This window comes from Paramisgurnus dabryanus, chromosome 6 (genome assembly GCF_030506205.2).
Source record: "Paramisgurnus dabryanus chromosome 6, PD_genome_1.1, whole genome shotgun sequence".
Taxonomy (NCBI): Eukaryota; Metazoa; Chordata; class Actinopteri; order Cypriniformes; family Cobitidae; genus Paramisgurnus; species Paramisgurnus dabryanus.
The window spans coordinates 32,306,379-32,325,594 of record NC_133342.1 but is presented as its reverse complement, the minus strand read 5'-3'; the positions used below and the strand labels follow the sequence as shown (position 1 = coordinate 32,325,594).

Genomic DNA, 19,216 nt, shown 5'->3' with positions numbered 1-19,216 from the left:
CATAACTTGTCATGAAAACTTGACATAACCAAGACAACATAACTGTCAAATAGTTTTAAATTGCATCATGAATATTTTTCTTGACCTCAACTACAGTGGTACAAATATAATTTGTCAGTAAAATGTCATTAAGTGTTAATACTCTGTCAAATAGTTTTATAACAATGTCATAAATATTCTTCAGTTTATAATGTTTTTTTTAAGTTTCTTTCGGGTGTTAGAGAAATAAAATCAATCATCCAATAATAATAATAATAATAATAATAATAATAATAATAATAATAATAATAATAATAATAATAATAACAATAATAATAATAATAATAATAATAATAATACAAATAATTAAAATTAATAAAATTATATTTTATTGCATTTGAAGACCAATTCACCTAAAATTAAATGAAAACAGTACAATAGTGGGTTAAGCCATGCACCGTTGGGTCTTAAAAACAGTAAATTACATAAAATTAATGAAATGTTTTGTTAGTTTTTTTCTTCTATATCAGAAAATTTCAGAACCCTCTGTGTGAGAAAGAACAAGTTCTGATAGTTGACAGATTAATGACAAGTTATGATGTACTGTTTTATGTCAAGTTGTCATAATTTTGAAGTCCAGGTAACTTGAAATAATGAGTTGGGTCAAATATTTAAGTTCACAACTAATTAAGTTAAAACTACTTAAAATGTTAAAGGACAAGTTCGGTATTTTACACTTAAAGCCCTGATGGTTTATGATGAAATAGAACAGTTTTGACTGAAATTTGGACATATGATGCTGGCTCGAGAATTTTCGGTTTCTGTGGTATCACCCCACCATCACCACCACAATGGCTGCATAGGTGCACTGGAACAATCCTTCCTAAAATGCATTAAACTTTCGTTTACAAAGACGTGAAACTCATCGAGTGGTCAGGGGTGTTCACTGATATGCTCACACAAAAATCGCAACTGTTTATTTGATCTGATGATAATGAAAAATTAAACAACAATTGTTTTGGCTACACAAAATGTAAAAGTTGCTTAAAAAATGCTTCCAAATGAATACACAATCAAACACTTGACTTGTTTTTGAATATTTTATTAATGTGTAGAAAATGTATTAAAAAAGGAATTATACAGCACATTTTAGGTTAAACTAGAGCTAATTCGATCTGTTACATTAATATCCAAGGTTATTGAACAGAATGTGGTCAGCGAGTTAGGGAGAAATGTTTCAGAGATCGTTCTTTTCCACACATTACTGAACCTGTTTCATTTGTGCTCATGCTAAACACACATTTTCCAAAAGCCATAAAGGATAAGCAGTCAAAACATATTTACTGCTCTAATACATCCTCTAAGGTACAAAACGTAAGGGACTTTTTACAATATTATGGTCAAATGAAACAAACATATATAAAGACTTGTGACCGTGTCTGTGAAATCCAGGCTAAAGTCTTGTAATCTAATTATGTTAAGATGTTATCAAAGTTTGATTTCATTCATTGATATCAATCTTTGACATGACCTTGAAGGTTATATTTTCACCGAATAAATTATGTAGGATGATTCTTTCAAAAACAGTAGCTGACTTTAGCTGGGTTTTCACAGACTGGGTCACATTTGACAGCACAACATCAGAGTTTCAAATGCTGCTTGTAACATGTTTCCATTGTAAATCTTCAGCCAAATGTGGTTTGGTGGTAGTCAGTGTCTCTGCCATATGCTGAATCAATGAATAATGAAGGGCAATCTGCTGGTGTCTCTCTGTTGAGAGCCCTCCCAATCACTCTACTACATTACCATCTCTATTCCTTTTTAATGAAAACAAATTCGAGAAAAGAGATACTGCAGTGTGAAACCACAAACCATTAACTTGCTGAATGAAACGAAACAAACAACCCCAAAAACATACTTCAAACCTCAACAGAGCAGTAACTTGGGAATATGATGCCTTCTGGTGCAGGGAAATGTAAGTCTTTCTCAATGTTAAATGCAATCGCTTTGAGCTGATTAAGAATTTACATGGTTTCCAACTCCCATCCCAGCTGTTTCTAGTCTAATCGTACCCCTTAAATAGTACAAAAAGAAATTAAAGCTAAAAGTAAGAAACTCTTTGAAGATAAATCACAGTGCCATCACTCAAAAGAGGCTCATTATCTGAAACTAAAATGGTTAAGAAAGCATTTTGAAGATGTTTTACATCTTACTAATGGACAGACACTAAAGCACACAAAAAAAAAAAAAAAATACAAATAATTCAGATTCTGTACACTCTTAAAAGCTTACCATTTCAAAAAGTACATACTTCTACCTAAAGGGTGTATATTAGTACCTCAAAGGTACATATTGGTACCCTAAAGATATATATCTGTACTTAAATGGTACATATTATGACCTTTTCAAAGGGTATCTTCCCCAGCCATTTTTTTCTAAAAGTGTACTGTTCCTTTCTTTCTTCTTCAGTATCTCTGTTTTAACACTTTATGGTGAAGATGAAATGTTTTACTGTCTTTAATTAAACTCGATACAACAAATACAGTAAACATGTCTTTTATCATCAGTGAAACTATCAGCATTATGAATGCTAGTAGATAAAGAAGAAAAGTTGCTGAGGTAAGTTACATTGCATGAGGAAATGTCTAAAAAAACATGACATGATCGTACTGTGACTCCTTCACAAACCTTTTAAAACACTGTTAAAATACATTAAGGTGATGAAATAACCTGAAATTATACTCTTGTGATCAAATAAAACTATGGTCGAACTTTCACCAAGAGTTGGATTGCTTTTTGTGTTCGTGTAAGTGCATAACCTTTAACTTTACTTTTAATCAGCAGGTGACAACTTCATTTTCAGAATGAAAATGCGAACAGGAATGGAAACTAACCCTTCACCCTTATACCTGGTATTAAAATGCCCTTCGGTCGATTGGATCACAAGTAGACGAAAGAGACACATTTGACGTGTTTTAATTTGTTTCTTTTCTTCACTTTTGACCACTTCTGTCCTAAGGGGAACACTGCAAAAAGTACTTTTTTACTTAGTATATTTTTGTCTTGTTTTCTGTAAAAATATCGTAAAATTCTTAAATTAAGATGTATTTTCTTGATGAGCAAAATTACCTAGGAATATAAGTCTAGTTTTTAGACAAAAAAAAAAAAACATTGAAGTAAACTAGGGCTTAAAACAAGCAAAAAATTTTCTTGAAATAAGTTTACTTTTTTACACTTAATTCAATAAAATCTTTCTTATTCCATTGGTAGATTTTTTTGCTTGTTTTAAGCACAACTTCGCTTAAATTGTATATTTTTTTCTAGACTTATTTTCCTATTTTGCTCATTAAGAAAATACATCTTAATTTAAGAATTTTTAGATATTTTTACTGAAAACAAGACAAAAATACTAAGTAAGAAAGTTTTTGCAGTGGATGGTCTGGCAGAGTGGTTAAAACACAAGGGGAGAAATTATGGGTTTTTAATTGACACATACTAATATTTGTACATCTGAGATTACCTCTACCTGTCTTCAGTAAACATGCTGCACAATGTTACTGTATGTATATGTAAGGGCTTGAAATAAGCACATGCAACTTTCACAGCTCGCAAAATAAAACTAAACTGAAAGAAGCGGAGAGCAAGCGCTTTAGTTTAATCAATGATAAAGGTCGCACAAAACACTGTGGGTTCGCGCTAGAAGTCAGAGCCGATGGTAAAAATTGTGCTCGGTACGTCACATTAGCTCAATAAGCAGAGAGTAAGTCTTTTGTGGCTGCTCGAACACATTCGACTATAAGGGGACAAGCTAAAAATGTTTTACAACCCTTTTACACGTGCACTGTAAAACAGTTAAAACAACTTGGTTTTGCAAGTCAACTCAACCTACTTTTTTAAGTTTTGACTTACTATAAAAACAAGTTAAAATTGTTTAACTTAATTTGTTGATTTGACCACATTTTTTACAGTGTGCAGACGCGTCATGCACATATTGTGCCCCTTCAGTTTTTTTAGCCAAATGGATTTTGCATACAACCTTAAAATCAAAGAAGCGTCCATTAATCTGTTACTTTCTTTTAATCTGTTTAAAATGCACAATATTATTAATTCTGTGCTGCATCCTTGTCACTTTTCAGAGATTTTTGCGTTTTGATCGTGTTACATTACTTTATACTGGCGGCAGGCGCTGCAGTCAGAGCGCAGCCGCAGACGTCATTAGCGTCTGAGCGCGCTCACAGGCTCTTTGCTGATGCTGCTGCATTTGGCTATCTGAGGAATTCAAACGTGTAAGGAACGCTCACAACATTTCCAAACCCCAGTACGGTAATGTGCAGTTAACCTACTCTATGTAGAAAATGTATGGTTTAAATGTGACCGTCTCTGCGTTATATTATTAGAGATTTCTAGATTCATCTTCTTGGCCCAACGCCAAAGTTCGCCAGAGTTCACGGGGCGCGGAATCACACATGCTCACATATGAGGTCAAATGTAATGCAAAAATCCGTTCCTCTAAAATTTTTATCTAAAACATATTTTTTTAAATCATTATTGAACATTAAAATCAATGACGTGGCTATAGCTTATGTCATTTTCATTGTTTATATATGGATTTAAAATTACATAATGCAGTTGTTGTGCAAAATGCATTAATGACACAATTAAACAAGTCACTAAACAAAACATAAATAAACCAAACATGCCGTTTCAGATGTAAATATGATGCCAATATTGCCATTATTCCGATTGAATAGTATTTGATATAAATGTTAGTCAACGCTTTTATTTTGGAGGTTTTTGGATGAAGGCAGGGGCGCTCAGATTGTTAGAAATGTAGGTGCCATGGAAAAGACTGAAAGCTCTATAATATAATTCGTTTGATGTCTGTGTATGCACAAATTTCTGTGAGCTTTGCACACTGTGCCCCCTTAAAAAAAAAATTGGTGCATGACGCCCCTGACAGTTTGTATACAGCATTGTTCACTTGTGATTTAATCGACCAAAACACATCTTAATACCAGGTATAATCAGCCTCTTAGTGAGTCAGTCTAGTAAAACAAACTAGTCTATGAAAATGAAACTATAAATTGCTTGTAACATAGCGAATTATAAGATGCAGACACACATCTGTGTTCGTTCAAGTCTACAGGAATGAGAACATATTCAACCTTCACAAGCAAGTAGAGAATTCTCCATACCTACTTATCACTGCACTCGTGTCAGTTGATGTATAAAATCACTCATGAGGCATAAACGAGAATCATTCTTTCAGACAGACCCAAGACCATTTCTAAAGTGGGATGATGTAAACGTGTGTAATGTGTGGAATTGATTAAAAAGCTGAAAGAGTCCTTGAAGCACTTAAAGTTATTAGCATGGTTATTATTCCCACTGGTTTCCATTTATTTATTGTGAAATTAAATCTGGATTAATTTAATATTGCAGCGATGGGATATCTAAAAGATATCTTTATATACGCAAAATATTTCTGCTCAATCGTTGATTTCGACCTCAGAATTTTAATAAATCTTTGGTTTCTGAGGTTTTAATAATACTGTAATAGTACTTTAATTATAGCCGTTTTTTTTTTTTGGAAAACCCTGTCATAATACAGTAACAATGTAGACGTTTAGTCCTCTGTGATGCTTTGAAATTACAAATGGATGACTGTAAATGTGAATAACTTAATGCAATTAAATTATTAAGTCAATAAACGTTGGCCTCAGGGTGCAGTACGAACAAAATATAATGTAATAATAAGTGTAATACGTCACACAAACCAAAATCGATAATTCATTATTCAGTTCCTTTTTAAAGGTATTTCTTATAAAAATAGAAGCATCTGATTTTTACGGCCATTATTTTTTCCCAAAACTTTTATCTTAAGGACATAAAATGTTCTCTTCACAAAACAATGAGGTTCTTTCCGCAGGCCTTACACGGTAAACGTGTTAAACTACACCGAGCTTCCCCTTAATCTTTAAAATCTCCCAGAACAGCATTACACAAAAAAGTCATCAAACCTCAAGGAATTTACATCAGACATTCGTCAAAGGGATTTAGTCATTCAAAGATTTAAATAAGTTACGGTAACTCCTCATGTCCTCCTCATCTATGTAAAAACAGTAATAGCTAGCAGGAAAGTGGATTAATGAGTGGATCTCCTCCTCTTGCCACTGATGCTGCGGTAGTTGAACGGCCTCATCTTCATCTCCACGAACGGGATGGAAAACTCGTGGCCTTTCCAGTGATACCAGTTAATACCCTGCAGCGGTCAAACACATTGGATTACTACATAAACATCATGTTTTCAGCTTATATATGGCCAAAGAAATTCCTCACAACATCTGCTCACGAAAATAACTTTACTGCTAAAAAACTTAGGTCATTCTCACAGTTCAGACTTCTTCAAAAAATATCACAAACACTAAGAGAGAGGGTTATGACCTCATGGTTTATAATAAGACACAGCACATCATGCACAAGCCTTTGTGAGAAAACTGAATTGAAAGCAGACAGTCAACAGGATATGACAATTGCGCAAGAACGGACTTGGAATCGCGTTATCCATGGACGCAAATCTCACAGCCGTAAATATTTTTGGCTTTTGCATATTTCCTTTCTTTAGCATCAGCATTCGCAAACAAAACCACAAAGATTGAGTCACAGTGCACGAGGACTGTAGGTGTCAGATTAATGGAGATCAAGATAATAGGTTACGGAAAGACTCGGGTTCATCTTTGTTCTATATTTGCTACACTCTCAAAAAAGAAAGTACAAGAAGTTGTCCCTGGCGGTGCCTTTTCTAAAAGTACACTTTTGTAACTAAAAGATGCATATTGGTAGCTCAAAGGTGCATATCTGTACCAAAATTGTACATATTAGGAGAATTTTAAAAGGTACTATCCCAGTGACAACTTTGTACCTTTTATCTGAGAGTGTGTAGTATATGACAAATTAAGATTAGGCTGTGTTGTACTGACACAATCTCATGGCAATTTGTACTTTTATGAGGTAGCTAATTCGTATTAAAGGCAGGGTGCATGATCTCTGAAAGCTAATGTTGACATTTGAAATCATCTAAACAAACATGCCCCTACCTTAATAGAATCTGGACCTCCTTTTGATAGACACGCACCACACATACGCAACCCAGGCAACAATGTTGGTTAGTAGACACGCCCCTTACTGCTGATTGGCTACAAGTGTGTTTGGCCCGAGTCCCTTTTGCAAAGTGTTTTTTTTTTAAATCATTCACCCCGCCTTTAATTAGTACGCCCACATTTATATGTTTTTGTACAATATGCTTTACCCCTCTGACGTTGCCGTTAGGGACGGGGTTTCACTATTGTTTTTTTTTCTAATAAATATATGTTTTTTATACAATATACCACGTACAAATTAATACAAATTAGCCAACTATGTACTAGCCAACAAGTAAGTAATGTAGACACAAAACAAGCCTGATTTGAGTACAATCTGTTTGTGCCATGGTGATTTGTAATTGACAATGGGGGTCGGGATGCAATATCATACAATGTGTCATAGTGGATGACGAGCAATGGTGCATCTGCGATGCTTCAAGAGGTCCCGGCAGAAAGAAAAGCTTGGTTAATATATTTCAGTCATCTACATATGCGCAGTTGACCAATAGGAGCATAAAAGCTTCTCCACACAAAGCTTTTAATAACGGCGAACCAAGAGACAGTGGGTCTCATTCAGTGATAATTGTATAAGTTTTTCGTATTTATACGCACACTTGAACTTCTCATGAAAACTTTCCGCCTAATTCACAACACGTGTGTACGCACATGAATTTTTTCTTATACTTGTTCTAACGTTAGTTAATTTGGAGCGTTCTACATGAGCGGCCTCGTGCACAAGGTTGGTAATTTGCATATAACACGCCCAAACCAGCTCCATATAAAAGCTTTCCGTGGCGCAGCACTGGTCAAAAGAAAATTTTAGAGCAGTTTTTCATAAAAGAAATCCATGATGATATTTATGTTCGGGAAAATTCCATTTTGCATTGCATTTGTTATTTAGGAGGTTTTGTTGTCGCTGGAGGAAGCCTGTCCAAAGACCGGAGTAACATTAAAAAAGTATTGGATGCTTTAAAGGAATATTCCATTTTCTCAAAAGAAAAATCCAGATAATTTACTCACCACCATGTCATCCAAAAATGTTGATGTCTTTCTTTGTTAAGTCGAGAAGAAATTATGTTTTTTGAGGAAAACATTGCAGGATTTTTCTCATTTTAATGGACTTTAATAGAGCCCAACATTTAATACTCAACACGTAACAGTTTTTTTCAACGGAGTTTCAAAGGACTCTAAACGATCCCAAACGAGGCATAAGGGTCTTATCTAGCAAAACGATTGTCATTTTTGACAAGAAAAATAACAAATATACACTTTTAAAGCACAACTTCTCGTCTAGATCCGGTCCAGTGTGACCTAACTTAAATGCGTAGTGACGTAGGGAGGTCACGTGTTACATATATAAAACGCACATTTGCGGACCATTGTAAACAATAAACTGACACAAAGACATTAATTAGTATTAGTTGACATACAACAACGTAGGAACAGTCCTCGTTCAAGACGCTTGTAAACACTGGGGCGGAGTTTTGCGTTCGTCCTCTGTAACCTCTTGACGTGATGACGTATTGCGTGGGGTCACGTTGGCGCATCTCGCCCGGATCTAGATGAGAAGTTGTGCTTTAAAAGTGTATATTTGTTATTTTTCTTGTCAAAAATGACAATCGTTTTGCTAGATAAGACCCTCATGACTCGTTTGGGATCGTTTAGAGTCCTTTGAAACTCTATTGAAAAAAACTGTTACGTGTTGATTTAAGTGTTAATTGTTGGCGTCTATTAAAGTCCATTAAAATGAGAAAAATCCTGCAATGTTTTCCTCAAAAAACATAATTTCTTCTGACATGCCCACATTTGTTGAGTGCACTTAAACACGCGCGCACACACAGACGGAGGACGAGTTCCAAACGGCACTTTGGGAAGAAGATGCAGCATAAACAGACGCTCCACATAAAGTGAAAACTACGTATTTTTTTAGTGCTTTATTCACCAAATGTATTTTAATGGACTACAGTATGAGACACAGTAGCGCATCTCTCTCTCAAGTTTATACATTAAGAGGTCTGATCTTTGAAGGGCATAGGGATAATCACGTTTGACTGGAGTTGGACCGGACACATTCAACCGCATGTGCATCTGTGCGTACAGAAAATTGCTCACTTTTGCGCCTTTTTGCAGTTAAATTCTCCAATGAGTCAACGACGACTGGAAGTAAACTTAACTGAGTATTGCACACAGATCTTGTCAAAGAACGGGGAAAAAAAACGGTATTAGCCAGTTACCAATATTTTAAATAAACATTTCTGTTCCAGAACATATATTTTTTGAAAGTTTCTGGTTTCGTTTCTGTTCCATGCAAAACATCGAATGTTTCTGGTTTTCGTTCTGTGAACCGGTTCAAAGCCTTGAATGAGACCCAATGGTATTCGCAGAAAAGTTTTGTGGATTTATGTTAAAAATGATTGCTAAATTTATGATGCTCATACTCTTGTTTCTGGATGTCAGGTGGTAGTTATGTCTTCTCAGTAACATCACACACATCGTTAAACACGGCAAATGATGATGCAGGTTGGGAAGCAGCGTGTGGTCTTGCATGTTTCTTGTTCAAGAAACAAAAAAGAATGAAGAAGAACCTGGCATGAAGACGATGACTTCATACTGTATGTAGGCGGTTTGTACGGTGTCTGTGGAAATAAAACTTCCCATGTCTCGGGATTTAAGACCAATTTGTGTGGGCGCGTAGTTTCTAGTTTTTTTTTTTTAGGCATGAAGTAAAACCTCTATGACTGTGGAAAAAACTCTTTCTTTTCTATATAACAGATTGACATTTAAAAACGTCATATTTTATTTACCGACAATGATTAATGGAACTATCTGATTTATTGTAGAAGTTTCAATTTACTCAACACCCACCATTTACTCGAACTGAACTAGACTCAGATAAGCATATTGGATAGTCATGGCCAATGCCTATACATGGCTACCTGACTTACCTGACTATGTCTGGACTCTCCATATTTGCCATTAAGGTTAGCCCGATGGCAGTTTTTATACCACCAGGCTCCCTTGTAGGACAGAGCACAGTTGGTGACAGCAACGTCATTGTCCTTATCCTGGGTAGAGAAAGGTCTGCTCTGATGGTAGCTCAGAGAGTCACCTGAGGTCAAAAGACAGCATAATTATGATCGTGATACCGAGTGACATCACTCTCTGAGGAGATAATGTCTAAATATATTCATGCCACACCTGCTGTGCCATTGTATTCTCCAATCCTTAGTTTATAGAGGCTCTTGGAGTCTCCGATGGAAAACCTGTCGTAGTTGGCGTATACAGACTCCTGGCCGTCTTTCATGTCGATGCGGAGCTCGTAACGTCCTTGAGCTGCGATCCTCTGAATGTTGTCCAGGCCTGGATGGAGAAATAGAAGATGTCTAAGGGACTTACTCTAACGTGTAACATTCAACCATCTTATTCCTGTGTTTCAGCCTATCGACGTGTAAAAAATATGTTTTTATAAATACGCTCCACAATGATAAAAGTCCATAATGGGATATAAAAGGATCTTACATCTAACTCTGAAGATGCATAAGACTGCAGATAAACAGCCTGTGTTTTGAAGATAATCCCATTTCCTGTGTGTCTGATAGAGAAATGACCTTCATTGGATATGGAAGATTTTTTTCTGATAATAAAGCCCTATCTGTTTTTGTTTGAATATCTAAACTCAATCTACACCCCTAAACTTAATTTGCCTAGGCCTATGAACACAGGCTGCAAACACAATCAAGGACAGACATGTGAATCACCAGACTTGGCCGAACAACATCTTCAGGGCTGCCCATTGTTACAATGTGATTTGAAAAATCCTGAAGAAACGTTTATTAAAGGGGCCATGTCACAAGACTTTTTAAGATGTAAAATAAATCTTTGGTGTCTCCAGAGTGGGTATGTGAAGTTTTAGCTAAAAAAAATACCATATAGATAATTTATTATAATATATTATGTTGAAATTGCTTAAACTTTGTAGGTGTGAGCAAAAGTTTGCCATTGTGGGTGTGTCCTTTAAAATGCAAATGTGAGTGCCGTGGTTGGATAGTGCAGATTAAGGGGCGGTATTATTCCCTTATGACATCACAAGGGGAGACAAAGCTCAATGACTTATTTTTTCACATGCTTGCAGTGAATGGTTTACCAAAATTAAGTTACTGGGTTGATCTTTTTCACATTTTCTAGGTTGATGGAAGCACTGGGGACCCAATTATAGTCCCATTTAAAGAGATAGTTCACCCAAAAATGAAAAACCTGATGACCCTGATTTGTGACGATATTTTGAGGAATGTGTGTTACCGAACTGTTCATGAGCCCCATTCACTTCCATAGTATTGGCTTGTCCTACTATGGAAGTGAATGGGGCTCATGATCGGTTTGGTTACAAACATCTCTCAAAATATCTTCCTTCGTGTTCATCAAAACAAAGGAAATTGTACAGGTTTGTAAAAACATGAGAGTAAGTAAATGATGACAGAATTTGACTATCCCTTTAAACAGCTCCATAAATGTAATTTTAATACTGACCACAGTAAGAGACTCTGCGTCTGCTTGATTAAGAAGAGAAATCGTGCTGTTCTCATTCAGTATTACACAACCTTATCAGATTTATCACAAATTTGGACAGAGTTCTGCACTTTATGGGAGCAATAAAGAAAATTAAAAAACATTTTAATACTCTTATTAAATGGGCCACGTAACAGCAGAACACAGAATTAACTCTTTCACCGCCAGCATTTTTCATGATTTTCACAAAAGTTTAATGCCTTCCAGAAAATGCTCCTTTTTAAATATATAAACATACATGTGAATATATGAAATAAAAGAACAGACCCTCTGCTTTCAAACAAAAAAATCCGTTTCATCCTACCTTCATGTGTTCTGATTTTATCACCTCTCAAATATGTGTAGGTTTCATCAAAAACACCAAATTTTGAGCAAAAAGCTGAGATAATTCCATTTTTGTGAAGGACTTTTGATAGAGATCAGATGCAGAGCGATCTTTAAAACAGACACGGACATGCAGCTGTTTGCCCTAGGGCAATACTTCCGGTTTTAAAAAGTTGCGGAAGATAATAGCGGTATTGCAGATTGACGAGATATCTCGTCAATGGCGGGGAAAGAGTTAATATAACACGATTAATTATGACGGCACAATTTGAGGCAGTAGATACACAAACTGTAACATCATACAGTATGTGACCCTGTCTGTGCAAACCTAGATAAAGTCATATTTGTTTTTGTGATTTACTGTTTTCTACATAAACTCATCCTACACAATGCAAAAAAACATTGAGTTAAAATATAACCTATAAGTACCAGTACCATTATGTACATCTAAGGTACCAAAATGCACCTTTAAGGTACAAAAGTGTACTTTTTGAAAAGGTACCGCCCCGGTGACAGCTGGTCTATACAATCTCATGATAACTTGTGTTTTCACACCACAATCTCGCTGCATCATTTTGCTGTCTGAATGCTTACATTTCAACCCCATTACTTCAATATATAATTCAAGGGGTGTCATGACCAGCTGAGGCGTTATAAGGAGAGCATAGGGATTGTGCAGAAGTGTGCAATATGATGTTCAAGCATAGCTGTTTCTCTTTTTAAAACCTGCTGTCTGCTTTGAATGCATGAATAGATGTCTGCCTGCAATGCTTGTCTGCCAAACTGTGTGCTTGATGAACAGACGGTGTTGTCTGTAGGGGTTACACGTAGGCTGATGTTAAAATCTGGCAACGAAACAGAAAAGTAGTGTAGTACATTTTATTAATACTACAATACTGTCAATTTGTCAACGTTCTTCACATTAGAGTTCTTCTTACGGTATATAGTGTTTTAATCTTAAAATATGTAGAAAAAACAGATTTTAAAAACAATTTTAATATTTATTGTGTAAATATATATATTTTACACAATAAATATTAAAATTGTTTTTAAAATCAGTTTTTTCTTCATATTTGAAGATTGAAATATATATACAGTATATACAGTACAATCTGCACATACTGTACCCAATACACCAAATAATTTCTTGCTGCAGTATTTATTATCTACTCATAAGATGCAATCTTTTAAAAATCTTTTCCACACTAAATATAGCTTAATATATTATCCAGGCTTAAATGTCAGCGGGAGGAAGAATGTAATGTTTACTTTTTATCTGTAATTGAGACAATGGTCTGTAATCTGTGCTCCAGAGTGTTTTTTTTTATTCTAATGAATATAATTATAGTTTTCTAATAAGATTTATTCATCAGGGATAAAAAGGAAAAGAGGGCTCTATTGTTTTCTGTCAAATTGGATTCCTGATGAAAATAATTACTAGATAATTTCAATAGCATGTTACAGCTGAGAGCTACAACAATAGACTGAAGTGCCCTGGGAACACACAGTACATCAAAATTCAGTTTCTTTAATGCAGTCTCTTACATTGTTAGACCATTTCTGTTATTGTAATCTCCATTAAGCACCATTAGACACATTTACTTTCAGGATTTTAGCTGTTTTAAAGTGACGTAAGTGAGAGTAAATGTACTTTATGTACACTCGAAAAATGGTTTTAATTTTGGTTTTAATTTCAACTCAGCGTTGGGTCAAAAATGGATGAACCCACCCTGTTGGGTTGCAATTTAACCTATGCTGGGTTGTTTTAACCCAAAATGCTGGGTTGTTTTAACCCATTAATGGGCCAAATACAAATTTATTAATATTTTATAAGATGTATATATTTTCTTATTTAACCCATCGGTCAGTTTTGGGTCAAAAAGGGTCAAGCCCAACTATTTGTAGAAAGTATGTGCATTCCCTAGAAATTGAAAACATGACCATGATCCATACGAAAGTCCAATCATAAGTGTGTAATTTTTTAGACAATGTATTCATACACTTAAAAATGCTGGTCTGTTTCAAACCATGGTTGGGTAAAGTATGGACAAACGCAAACGTTGGGTTTAAATTAAACTATGCTGTTTCAGTCTACAGTTTATGACTCTTACAGTTAACACATTTTTTTTTTTTGACCAAACAATGGGTTAAAATAACCCAGCATTTTGGGTTGAAACAACCCTCGGGCTGGGCTCGTCCCTTTTTGACCCAATGCCAGATTAAAAATAACTTTGTTTTTACAGTGTATACTTTAAAATTCATAAAATTAGTTTTCATCTGTGAAGATTAACTTGTTGGACAAAAAGCGTAAGTATCTTTAACCTTTGTAAAACACAGAGCTTATTTGATAGTTGGCCTATAAATATGTCATCCCTTATGAAGAGCTCAATATGGCCGCTCTGGCTGAGGAAGTCCCGCCCTCCAGTTAAATTTGATAATAATGGATGTTTCTCAGGGGGAGGGGCTCTATAGAGAGTCGCGAAGTGCTTGCCAACCTGTGCACACGTGCAGTAGCTGAATGCGTTGTTTTTGCAGAATGCGATCTTAAGAAACAAAAGTTTTGCTACAGTTGATGTCAGGTTTAATTATTGGTGAAAAATGTGTTGTTTAGTTGTGATTTTAGAGGTATGTCTTTCCATATATTCAAGATGATAAGACTTTAGTCTTGCATGGCTGAAATAACTGTACAGTAGGAGGCATTGCAAACTTGGCCAAATAGCAGTACAAATTTCCCTGAAGGAACTTTGTTTTAACATATTGTTAGATAAAATATAAAAAATTGTATAGGTTAATTAAGCAGGTTAAGTTTATCCATTTTACCCAACCATGGGTTGAAAACAACAAAGCACTTTTAACTCTTTCGCCGCCATTGACGAGATACCTCGTCAATCAAGAGAAAACGCTTCCCTGCCAATAACGAGAAAGTATTGCCCTATGGCAAGCGGCTGCATGTCCATGTCTGTTTTAAAGATCGCTCTGAATGGGATCTCTATGAAAAGTTTGTCACAAAAATGGAATTATCTCTGCTTTTTGCTCAAAATGTGGTGTTTTTGCAGAAACCTAGCCATATTCAAAAGCTGATTACAAAAGAACCACTGAAGATAGGATGAAACGTTTTTTTTTTTTTTTTTTTTTTTTGAAAGCAGAGGGTCTGTTCCTCATTTGATATATTGTATGTTTATATATTTAAAGAAAAACATTTTCTGGAAGGCATTAATCTTTGGTGAAAATCATGAAAAACACTGGCGCTGGCTGGCAACTTTTTTTTAAAACGCTGGGGGTGAAAGAGTTAAATTGTATGTACCGTATTAGTTCATGTATCCCCTTAATCAAACCGATGTACCTAACATTGCTTGCTCCTGTATCATCATTATGTCTTTACAAGGCCTTTTCTATTCAAACACTGGCGAGTTATAGAGTAATAAAATACTCCCCAAGGGCCATTTTCCCAAAAACGCACTGTCAGTCTTTGAAAAAGCAGTTTTTGTGATGACTAGTTGACAGCACTAGCATTTCCAGTACTGATTCTTAAATAAGACTTCTATATCTCAAGAAAAAGTGCTGACAGAATTTAGATGGCCTAGAAAAGATTAATGGGACCTTAAAAGGCCGTATTTTAATAGGTTATCACGTAGCAGCTTTCCTCAGACAGCACTAACCACTTTCTCTATAATTAAAGTCTGTTTCACGTCCTCTCACCGAGCCAGAACTCATCCTCCAGGTTGCCAAAGCCAATCTTGTAGTCACTCCACTTCCTGGAGAAATCAGTCAAGCCGTTCTGACGTCGCTGGAACACCTAAAACATTAACAAGAATACAGTTGCCGCATAACACACTATGCCAATTCATTATAGTGCTTTTGTCTTAAGGGCAATGTGGTGCACATGAATCCCCAACAGATACAGATATATCCCTACAGAGTTCCTTTACTCTCGGATGATAGAGGCTGCTGTGTCAATGCGTGTAACCAGTCAAGATTTTGCCGCAAAGACCAGCACAGGTATTGCCAGCATATGTTGCGTTTTAAACACTGTGATAGGTCCAAAATTGCCACTTGTCACAAGTAAGTTGGTTGCTTGCCAGCTGGCTGTAACTTTGTTACAAAAAAGTCTCTCATACTTTATTCACCATTATGCCATTCCAAATGTAAAGTATATGAAATCTTCAGTTGAACTGAAATAAACACTTTTTGTGCGTCTCTTAACAAAACACGCATAGCCACTGGAAACACAAAAACCAATGAGATTCAACGTAATAGACGTGCTGCTATATTTGAACGTACTATACATATATGTATGTTTTACAACCCTACGCATGTGTAAACATATAGCTTATCCTCTACAAGCACTAACTGACTTTCTGGAGTTTACTTAGCATTGTGTAAATCCTATATTATAACAGACATACTGTACAGTAGGCTTCAGGCTTAAACACAAGTCAGATGTGTCACTCACTATCCAGCCTCCTCCGTCGGTGGTCATGTCGCAGTAAACCTGCACACCTTGACTGAGGTCTCTGTTGATGTAGATGCTGTAGATCCCACTCAGGGTCTCTCCATTTAGCAGGTGCTGTGCACAGTTCTGTGGCGTGGGAAACAATCGGTTTCCTGAAGAGGAAAAGAGTTCACATTCAATACAACCGAGCACACACTGTAATGCGAAGGTCCGCTGTGAGGTTAATGAGTGATGATACGCATCACCGGTTTAACAGTGAAGTGAAAACTCATCTGCTGATTTGTGCCCAACATGTTATGAAATGCTATCCTTGGAGTTTAAAGTAACTTTAAACAGTACTAAATAAAGCTGGCATCTTTCGGGAATTAAGTTCACTGATGTTTAGTCGAGGGGTCCAAGAGTGAATTTGCACCTAATACGAGTAATGTAATGGGTTTTTACCTGTCGTGAAAGTGGTGGAGACAATGGCGCTGGTCTCTAATCCTCTGGCGGCTTGCAGTCTCACGGTATATTCGGTGGTCTCTGCCAGCCCCTCAAGACGAATCCATGTATCCTCTGAATCAAAGATCAGCTCCTAAAACACAACCATAGTTCACTGGGAGATCCTCAAACACACTGATAAAACATTAACATATCATTTCTGTTGAAAAAATAGGACAATGAAACTAAAAAAAGAACCAGAAACAGAGCATAGAAAGCAGCAGCTATTAACATTCTGGGTAGAAGTGTCAGAATTGAGCTTTTTGTTTTGTTAAGGGGTTATAATCGCCTTCAGAACATGTGTACTGTACATTTATTAAATGTTTATTTTTAATTGATGAAAATGTAAAACTATATTGGTTGAATACCAGCCCAGTCTCACGAAATTACATACCTATAGTCACGTAATTTTTTATAGTCACAAATTTCCAAATTTTTTCATGATCGCATCACAAATTTCTGTTTACGTGTCATTGTCACGTATTGGTTACTCAACTGTTTTGTCCTATTTTCTTACCATTGTCGCTTAGGTTTAGGGTTAGATTTACCTAAAATGACATCCTTACCCAAACCCAACTCTAACCCTAATGCCAGGCGACAATGGTTTAAAAATCAGAAAATATAAATATAATCAGAAAAAATAGTATAAACCAATACTTAAAGTGACATCCTAACGTAAACACCAAATCTAACTCTAAAGCGAAGTTAAGTACAGTTGAGTAACCGATACGTGACAATGACAACGCAGACATTCGTGACAGTATCACAAAAAAGAATAAAAAATTATGTGACTATAGGTACATCATTTTGTGAGACTAAATTATGGTTATTCATAATGCAAAAGGTAAGCAGTTTCGGAGACAGGGCTTTCACAGAGCACCAGACTAAAATGCAAGTCTTAACTGAAAACAACTTAAAATATATCACTGACATTGTTTTGTCTCAAGATGCACACCAGTAATCTATTTTACAATATATTTAGGTAAAAACTATTTAAATAATATAACTAACGCCTAGTCTTGGAAACCTGCCCGGGAAACCGTCCATATGTTACAATCACGGCTTTGAACCAGATTTTTTCCCCAACTGGTTTGTTCCGAACAGAAACAGTATTTTAACATTTCCGTTTTTTGGTTCAATGCTAAAATTGACGTTCCTGAACCGTTTAGATAAAAAAAATAAAGTTTCCGAACCAGTTAATAACGTTCCATGTCAGCTGTGGGACATACAAATAGGTAGGGTGATCATTAGGACATTAAACTTAAATTATTAGTCTACATAAGTCTTAAAAAAGGCTACATTATGTAAGCGCATAACTGTAAGTTTGACATGCCTACATTTGTTGAGTGCACTTAAACAATCGCGCACACACAGACGGAGGACGAATTCCAAACGTCGCTTAGGGAAGAAATGCAGCATAAACAGTCGCTCCACATAAAGTGAAAATTACGTTGTTTTTCAGCGCTTTATTTGCCAAGTGTATTTTAATGGACTACAGTATGAGACACAGTAAAGCAACTCTTTCTCAAGTTTATACATCAAGAGTTCTGATCTGAAGGGCATAGGGATAATCATGTTTGATTGGAGTTGGACCGGACACATTCAACCACATGTGCGTACAGAAAGCTGCTCACTTTAGCGCCTTTTCCGTTTAAATTGTTTAAAATCACTTAAGTGTTAACATTTGCAAGCCTTTGAAACACCTGCAAATTATCAACCTTCACCCTATTTAAATTTGCGCATTAATCCGCGAATTGCATGCGATCCGAACCGTGGGTCCTGATCTGTACGGATCAAGGATCAACTTCGATCGGTTACCACTAATTAGTACTAATTAGTAACAAACATCTTGAGATACTTGGTAGCCTACAACATTTACCTCTAAGCATTAGAGACTCAGGCTTGAGTAAGTTAGGCTACTTTCTGGTGGCAAGCCTCTCATTTCTCAGATGAGTCAATGACGACCGGAACTTCACCGAGTATTACACAGAAATCTTGTCAAAGAACGAAAAAAATAACGGTATTAACCGATTACCATTATTTTCAATAAACAATTCTGTTCTGGAACATATATTTTTTGAAAGTTTCTGGTTTCACTTCTGTTTCTTGCAAGACATCAAAAGTTTCTGGTTTTCGTTTTCGTTCCGTGAACCGGTTCAAAGCCTTGGTTACAATACATTTAAAATGATCAAATTAATCATAAGAGTTGAAATCATTTGAACAAAGAGATTCACTAAAGGATTTTTTCCCCTAAAATCATCACTTTCTCAGA

General features: G+C 35.8%; 1 protein-coding gene across 1 annotated transcript in view; it reads right to left on the bottom strand.

The window, feature by feature from the left end:
• Nucleotides 1-964: 964 nt before the first annotated feature.
• tnr (tenascin R (restrictin, janusin)) overlaps nt 965-19,216 on the bottom strand; it is a 218,899-nt gene continuing 200,647 nt past the window's right edge. The window contains exons 19-24 of the mRNA XM_065276614.2: nt 16,906-17,038; nt 16,465-16,616; nt 15,711-15,807; nt 10,320-10,481; nt 10,067-10,230; nt 965-6,241 (exon numbers count right to left, since the gene is read on the bottom strand). Of these exons, the coding sequence (XP_065132686.1) occupies nt 6,125-6,241; nt 10,067-10,230; nt 10,320-10,481; nt 15,711-15,807; nt 16,465-16,616; nt 16,906-17,038 (825 nt within the window). The 3' untranslated portion in view covers nt 965-6,124. The remainder of the gene's footprint in view (nt 6,242-10,066; nt 10,231-10,319; nt 10,482-15,710; nt 15,808-16,464; nt 16,617-16,905; nt 17,039-19,216) is intronic.